General features: G+C 50.0%; 1 protein-coding gene across 1 annotated transcript in view; it reads right to left on the bottom strand.

Moving 5' to 3' along the window:
* Window positions 1–1,540: 1,540 nt before the first annotated feature.
* The window catches only part of CAMSAP2 (calmodulin regulated spectrin associated protein family member 2), a 76,619-nt gene continuing 69,802 nt past the window's right edge, over window positions 1,541–8,357 (bottom strand). The window contains exons 14-17 of the mRNA XM_032466840.1: window positions 7,210–7,282; window positions 6,402–6,517; window positions 4,988–5,106; window positions 1,541–4,388 (exon numbers count right to left, since the gene is read on the bottom strand). Of these exons, the coding sequence (XP_032322731.1) occupies window positions 4,083–4,388; window positions 4,988–5,106; window positions 6,402–6,517; window positions 7,210–7,282 (614 nt within the window). The 3' untranslated portion in view covers window positions 1,541–4,082. The remainder of the gene's footprint in view (window positions 4,389–4,987; window positions 5,107–6,401; window positions 6,518–7,209; window positions 7,283–8,357) is intronic.

Genomic DNA, 8,357 nt, shown 5'->3' with positions numbered 1-8,357 from the left:
CCTGTGGATGGAGACGCTCCTGCTCACCTCCCCGCAGGGAGCGAGTCCAAGGACCTTCTACGTCATGAGGCAATGCTGAAGTTGGTGGTTTCCATTTGTTTCAGGGTTGAGAGCCACGTTCCTTCCTCCTGTAGACGTGCAAATCCTGGAGCACGAATCACTGGTGGGGGGGGGGGCAGGACCGCGCAGGTGGACCTAACTGTCAGCCACACACGCCGGCTGCCCGGAGTGTCTGTAGCCCCGAGATGCTTCTAAGGGAGAGTGCTGTCACCACCGAAAGTAACGGCCCGGGGAGCAGGGGGGCAGAACAAGAGACCGCCGGAGTCGCGGCAGCATGCCGCCTTGCGTAACGGGTTTAAACCAAAAACAAGGACAAAAACAAAAAAACCTTAGTGGGACTTAAAACATTTATTTAACTCAATTGCTTTTATCCTCTTCAATGGAAGTCATTTTTTCTTTCTGAGGTAAATATAAGCCACTGTGGATGGAGGTGGCTTATTGACAAATGTCACAGTGTTGCTGAACACGTCCAGGAGACCTTGTCGTCGGGGCATCTGGACTGGGAACCGGGGGCGCTGGCAGACCCCCGGCGTGGCGAGCCGCTCTCACAAACCACCCGAATGACCCAAGTAACTCTCTCACTTGTTTCTCTTAAAAGCAGAAGTGCCACTTCGAGAAGCTGGAGACGGGCTTTTTCCAGGCTGCTGAGGGATGATGAGGTGCCCTCCTGCCGCCTGGGTCCCCGGGCACAGCTCCTCTGCCGCTGTCGCTCTGTGCAGACGGGCGGGGACACATGCCTCTGTCCCCCCGCCCCACGAAGGCCTCCAGTCCCCAGCCAGGCGCGTGCTCCCGCACGGGGTGCCCCGCAGGGCCCCGTGGTCTGGGTCTGTCTCTGGTTCTGCCTGAGCCTCCTGGTTCACACCCTGAGGCTGAAGTTACAGGTCTGAGAAAGGAGAGCGGGAGCCCCATGTGGCCAGAGCCCAGCCCCTCCCAGGACCTGCAGGCGGCGATACACCTGGCTGGCACCTGCAGCTCTCTCTTCAGACACAGGGTTACATGTGAGGATTTCCTTTGTTGTTAAACTGTTTTTTGATTCTTTCTTATTGCTCTGGTCTGAACGAGGCGAATCAGCAAAATCAGAGTGAACCGTCCAGAGTGACAGCCGAGAACTGGCTTCCGTGGCCACCACCGTGGGCTGTGCAGCCACTCAGGGTCAGGGCACAGAGGGTGGACACCAACACGGGTGGACGCCGTATCTGGTGATTCACCAGGAGGCAGGGAGGTCACACGGACGCGAGGCAAGCGCAGCGTCCACTCCGCGGTGCAGGCCGTGTGTGAGCTCGGCACAGAGCGACACGCTTGCCACCAACGCCGCCCGAGGCCGGGCTCAGACGACAGCGCGTGCTCGTTACTCTCATGACTTGTATCCAAAGCGTCCAACTTAAACATAGGTTCAGAGAAAGGAAAACCATACGATGAGTTTGCCCAAGTTCAAATGAAATAACAAAAAAACATGTTTTATTCAAGAAACAGACAGGAGTCACTGGCTGCCATGCTTTTATTCAAATGAAGGGGGAAAGCTACACGGTACCAGGAAGCAGCAGACATGACCTAATTTACAGCATCTCAACCAAACCTGTCAGCAGCGCTCTCGAGCGGACAGGTGAACACTCCACAGGCCGCACGCTGCCCGAAGCGTCCATGAAACCACAATTCGGAAGCTGAATTCGGCTTTCAACAGCCAAATAAAAACTGTAACAGTCTTTATAAAACAAAACCGAAAAGCTGAGAGGAATTAAAAGCTTTCCCAAGCTGTGTCAAGTAGCAGACTTCGACAGGCCGCACCGGTAACCATGACAAGCGTTTGGCAAACTGAACTGAATAACTATCCTAAGAATTTGACCTCCAATGATGAGAAGCACCAGTGGGTTTCAATGAAACTCTCCAGACTTTACGAAATAGCATAGTTTTCATTTGTATAATTTTTAAAACATAATTTTAAAAAGCTGCACCATAATAAAAAAAAATCTGCAGACTTAAATAACTGTGTCCGTGTTCTTCCTGCATTAATAGAGTGAAAATATTACACTGAGAGCAGGGACTTCCGTGCGATGTTCACGTCCTACCTGTTGGGACACACACATGTTTAAGGATAAAGGGTGGTCCTGACTGGTTTTAATTACTTCCTCCATTGTCTTGCATCCAATTTTTAAAAATTTAACGGCCAAGTAATATCATAATGATTGCTTTTGCTAAGGGAAATTTAAGTGATTGAAAAGAACAAATTTAGTAACGTAAAACGTTTCTTAATTCTCCTTTTGACTTTCACCACATTTTGTTTAGATTCACTTACTTTTTTTTAAACTAGTCAATCTAAACATGTTTTTGAAAATCGTTTCCTGTGATAGAAACTGTTGTCTGAAAGGTAAAATGTGCAATTCCCCATTTTTAATCTTCATATATTATATACACAGTATGTATACACTTAAAATATAAGAGTTACATATCCTGGTCTCCTACATGCAAACAGTAGATCACAAATAGTTTTGAGCTACACACGTATCTTGCACAGGAATTGGAAAAAAATCTGTGAAAATTTTTTTACAGTTTAAACAAATATACATAAATATAAGAACATAAATTACAGTAAAATATTGACAACATTTGAGAAAATGTCGATAACCCAGATGCACTGATGCCTCATGGCCTCATAGGAACAGGAAAGTGCAGCTCAGCGACATCTCACTCCTACTTCTTTAAAAATAAGTAAATACATCATACGAGATACTAGTCATTTCTCCAGACAACTCATTAGAGAAATGGGTCTATTTCAGTCTCTACTTCCCGTGAAAGAAAACCAACCACGCACCTCGTACAGGTACAACGCTGTCCTCCCCTCTAGCTACACAGCCGCCACAACACTGAAACAGGACAGGGCCAAGCATCGTTCAAGTCTTTTCCTGAGAATGAAGGTCCCCCACTAGCCCTCTGGTACACACGGTTAAAGATCACGTAGAGAAGGGTTCAAGCGTGGATGTAAATCCAAGCCGTCCCACTTGAGAAGAATAAAAAGGAAGAAAAACTCAATATAAGTAAAATAAGGTGAAGCTATTTTAAAATTAAAATGTAGCCCTTTGTACATGTTTAAAAATTCTAAATATAATTTTTATATCAGTTATAAATATAATGTAAAGACCTCTTGAGAACTTGTGGCAGGAAGTCTCCCATCCTCAGACTCAGAGACTTCTCTCAAAGTGCCATCCACTTCTGCCAGCTTATAAAGTGACAGACTTTAAAAGAGATAGAAAGCCTTTTTGTTAAAAGAACAATCTAACCTATTCTGAGTTGGCCAGAAGTGGTGTGAGACCAGCACTGATTTAATCAGCAACGTCGGTCAGCATGTCCTGCGTTAAGCTCACGTGGCTTCAGCGACCCTATAGCAGCTCTCTCCTCACAAGTCCTCCTCTTACCTAGTGGAGAAACCTTAATACTTGAGTGAATAATAAATACAGGATTGTAAATACTGAGCAGAGTAATTCTTGCAAACACTCTAACACCATCAAAACATGAGGGGCACTGTAAAACTCAACACTCGTGTTCCTCGCAGTCTCGCGGGAAAGGTGAGCGCGACTCCAAGGGCCTGCTTCCTACTCTCCTGATAGCGAAACCAGACACCAAGGACCCAGAGCAAACCCCCAGGGGAGGAAACAGTGAAACAAAGTGCCTGCAGACAAGCACGCACACCAGAAAGGTAAAAACAGAAGCAACAAATAAAACACGTAATTCATAACCTCAGCCGTATTTCAATCCTAGGTCCAACTCGTGTCCGTGAGAACTCAGCGCTTCAGCGCCGGGCACGCCACCAGGAGGACCCGGCGACACAGCCTCCACTGCGAGTCCAAACGCCTCTCCGTCACCCGCTCCCACTCCAAACATCGGGCTACATTCCAGTTGTCATGACCACAGAGCTGAATGTCCAGTTCCAATTACTGAAAGTCTGTTGGCAATTAGAAAGGTTTCTACAGGCAGGAAAGATGAAGTGCAAATTTACCACAAGTGTCTGAAGCGAGCACCCCCAGCTCCTACGCTTTTGTGGGTAAGAGTTTTTTGGGGGTCACGGGCCTCCTGGTCTGCCATAAGTGGCTGTGGATGGTGATCGCGTCGACACTGGCGGATAAGGTTTTAGCAGGTATGTGGCTAAACTGTTTCCTGTCGGAGTTGTATTTGTAAAGTCCCTCGATCATCTTCTTAGTGATCGCCCTGGGGCCTATCCCAGTCAGCTTGCTAATGTCCTCAGTCTCCGGGCAGTAAGTGTACAGAGACCTGAACTGGCAGCCCGAGTCCCGGAACAAGATCAGGAAGTTGTTGGCGTCCGACTTCTCCATCTCCTGCGGGACGGGGGGCAGAAGCAGAGACTCAGCAACAGCAATGGAGTCAGCTTGCGCCGCTAGGTCGCGCCTCGTCAGCTTTAGGGCTTGGAGCTCACAACACAATCCCTAGCTGCCAAAACGAGCCGCCCCCACAGAAGCACAGCACGCTGCGCTAGACCCGCGTGCTGACAACCGAGCACGGAGGCTGCTGGCCCTGCGCGGCTGGCACAGCCCGCACAGTCCTGCGGGAAGCCTGAGACCCGAGCACCCGCTAATCTTCTCAGCTGTCTCCATCACTCACCAGCACTGACAACCTCCTCTGCAACACGGCTTCGTTTTTAAAAAGGCAAATTATGTTACCTACATTTTTGCAACATAAGTGAGTGACTCTGGGCATGAAAATGATTTATAGTTTTATGGTACCATCTGAAATCTGTTCCTAGCCTTTAGTGAAATCTGCAGTCTTTCAGATTCGCATTTGAAAGGGACGGACTCTAACAATGAGAACACGGTTACAGACCCTTTACGAGCAACGTGTCCTCTGACTCTGAGCCGACAAAGCAGTGACCTCCCGCCAGTTCACTCTGTTGTCACTTCTGTCAGGCAGGTGTGCTTACCTCCAGTATTTTTTTCTTCTGACCTTCATTTACTTTTCCAGCCAAACAGCAATGAGCTAACGCGTTCTGTATTATGTGCTTATTGGATTTTGCACTGGGTTCTTTGTAGAGCTTTGGTCCTATGGTAAGAATTTAGTAACAAGCATAAAGATAACATTCTTCGGTCAGAAATACCACTACGCTTCAATGAGGTCACGTTCCTACACGGATGAAACACAGTAACAGAAACCAAACTCCGTGCCTGACGGCCTCTGGCTGGCTGTACTCCAGTCTGAGCACCGTTACCCCGGGGGGACACGCCTCCCTCACGGGTGTTGGCGAGGCCTCCCGAGGCTGCCCTGGGGCCGGGGCACACGGTCCGTTTCACCGTCTTCCTCAAGTTTGTGAGGTTACTGGTGAGCGGAAGAGGACCTTGAGGATTTTAAGCTTTTAAAAGGCAAGAGAAAACTCCCTTTTTCTTCCTCCACACCTCTGTTTTGTGAGTATCTCTTTCCCCAATGACACTCGGTCCACAAAGCACAGAAGGAGGTGCCCGGGACACCGCACAGGCTCCCTCCTGCCTCACACTAACTGAAGTCCATCCTGGAAACGGTGCTCTGTGAAGGAAGGAAATCAGCCCTGATTTGTGTATTTACTGTTCTGGGGTGAAAATTACCCCTACCGTGGCGGAGCCCAAGCTATGATGGCTCTAGAGTTTGCATAATTCCTGAAAAATTTAACAGCTGGTCCAAGAGCTGGTGTAAGCTGGTCGGTGAACACCGAAACCCGCAGTTCCAGGCTCATGGCAGCAACCGAGACTGTCAGCTGGCCTTGAAGGCGGTCAGACGGGCGGGGGATGCTGCATGAAAAGCCACAGACAGGGCAGGGAAAGCCGCGGAGTGAAGCAGAGCCCTTGGAGGGCACGGGCTCCAGGCACCGGAGGGCCTGCCCCCGCCCCGGCCGCTCCTCTGGACGCATCCTGACCTACACCCTGCTGCCTGCTCTGCCTGGACGCTGCCGACCCCACAGAGGCCGCCAGCCCTCCGGGATCCAACTCTGTCCTCAGTCGTAACAGCCTCTCCACACTTGCTGCAAACGCATGACCCCAGGCACCAGAGACCCCAGGGACAGGGGATGTGGAGCCAGCCCTTGCGGTCCCCAGGAGCCTCTCTACAACTGCGTCAGACCCAAACCATGACAGAGGCGGCCAGCATTCCCCATGGGAAGTAGAGGGGTGAGGTGGACGCAGGGCTGCTGAGCTTTGGAAACCACCTCAATCTACATGGGACCAGTGCCACCTCCGAGTGGCGCCATGTCACTGACACTGACCCACCTGGAAGTGACCATCACTGGGCAGTAAGATGTCCCCAGCACAGCCTGCGTCTGTCCTCAGCCCCACGTCGCTCTGTTCCCCTAAAACCGTGCGGACACTGACCTGTGTACTCCGCCCCAGAGGCCACGGACGACGTGGTGGACGCGTTCTCCCAGTCCTTCTCCCCGTTCCGACTGCCGCAGCGGCCGGGGGACAGGAAGCCTTCCACAGACTCCGATCTAAGGCACAGACAAAGTATTTTTTATGTCTTAAATGGAGGAAAAACATTCGGGGTCAGAAGGGTATATGTGAGTGCCAACCAAAATCAACCTAGAATCTTAAAAATAAGACGAGGGAGGCATGTCCACGTGCCCAGAATCGGCAGGCGCCCCACGATATCTGCTGAATGACAATGAACGTGCTTCCACGTGAAAACCGGCAATTAATGCAACAGGACAGACACAGAGATGAGCGCTCAGAGCTGACGACTGCCACTTTTTCTCACGGGGGTTACAGTGTAAGACCGTGAAATGCTGGTCTTGATTTTCTAGCGTCTGTCCTAGTAAAGAGAGCACGCACAAGAGGCCTCGCCTGAGGCGCAGGCAGCCTGCTGGAGGTGCTCCAAGGAGAGAAATAAACCAGAGAGGCTGGCACTACATAGACGAGGGACCTCCCATTCCTGCAGACCATGATGTCTGTCACAACCCTGTCAGCAATGGCTGAGGCACAGCTACAAGTTAGCATCTCATCAAGGTCACAATTCTAAAATCCCAAAAAACACTGGAAGATGAATAGGCCTCTTTATGTACAAATTCTTTTAACAGAAACCCAAACGGTCCTAGTCAGCAAAACTTATGAAAATTTGTGGTCATGATTCATTTGCTGTAAGACATAAAACGATGCTTCCTCGAGAGCGCGCACTGTGACTTACCTCGGGGTCCTCTTGCCTGAGTGCACGCTCTCGTTATCCGCCGTGGTCAGTGACGCCAAAGAAAGGCTAGAGACTGAAAAGACATGGTAAATTCATGATCCCGAATAAAAACAAAATGACAAGTTTAAACGGAGCAACTAGAAGGGCCTGCTCCTCGGCACCAGCATGCGAACTCCCGCGCACGCAGCTCCACCCCCTTTCCTCTCCGGTTCGACCTGTGTGCACAACATGCTTGATTCACACACGTGTCAGTTGTTTAAAGTTAGCAAGGAACCTACTTCTGAGAGATAATGAAGTGGGCGAGGGACAGTAAGGGGTGCAACTGCCAGTGAGAGAACAAGGGGGCGGCGGGACGGGGCGCAGCGGGGGTGTCGTCAGTAACTGCGCCGCCTCCACATGGGACGGCAAGGCGAAGCAGACTGGTCGTGGCGACCGGTCTGAAACGCACAGAAACCCGAGTCACTAGGCTGCGTACGGGAACTGACACTGCTGTAGGTCAGTCATATTTCAAAACACAGACACAGAAAAAGAGACGGATTCGTGGTCACCGGGGGGGGGGGGGGGGAGGGAATGGATGAAGGTGGGCGAAGGCGCAGACGTCCAGGTGTTGGACAAACAGTGCTGGGGTGACAGGTGCACTGCTGACCGCAGCTGGCCCCGCTGCGGGCCGCACCGCCTGAGAGCTTCAAGAGAGTGAACCCTAAATGTTCTCATCACGAGGAGACGTCTTCTTCTTCCATTTCGTGTATGAGGTGGTGGGTGTCAGCAAGCTCACCGCGGGCAACATCTCATGACGTGCGCACCTCAGCTCGCTCGGCCGAGCTGCTGTGCACCTTAAACTCACACAGTGCTGTGTGGCAATCACATCTCAATTAAACTGGCAGGAAGAAGAGGAAGTAATGATAAAACTAACTGCTGTTAGGATGTATTCCAGAAACAAAGTGAGCTAAGACACCGTGATTATTTAAAAAAAAAGTTAAAAAGAAAATAAAAAAAGAAATTAACAAAAAGAATAACATATTTAGGAATACCTAATATTAGAATATTAATTTAATTTCAGCCAATATTGTGTATCAAAAAATGTAACCGACTAGAAAAGGGAGAGTTCTCTTCAAGCAGTCAATGTTAGGTTATTTTCCTTCAGTCAG

Source organism: Camelus ferus, chromosome 23 (assembly GCF_009834535.1).
Source record: "Camelus ferus isolate YT-003-E chromosome 23, BCGSAC_Cfer_1.0, whole genome shotgun sequence".
NCBI classification, from domain to species: domain Eukaryota; kingdom Metazoa; phylum Chordata; class Mammalia; order Artiodactyla; family Camelidae; genus Camelus; species Camelus ferus.
This window is presented reverse-complemented; position numbering and strand designations above follow the sequence as displayed.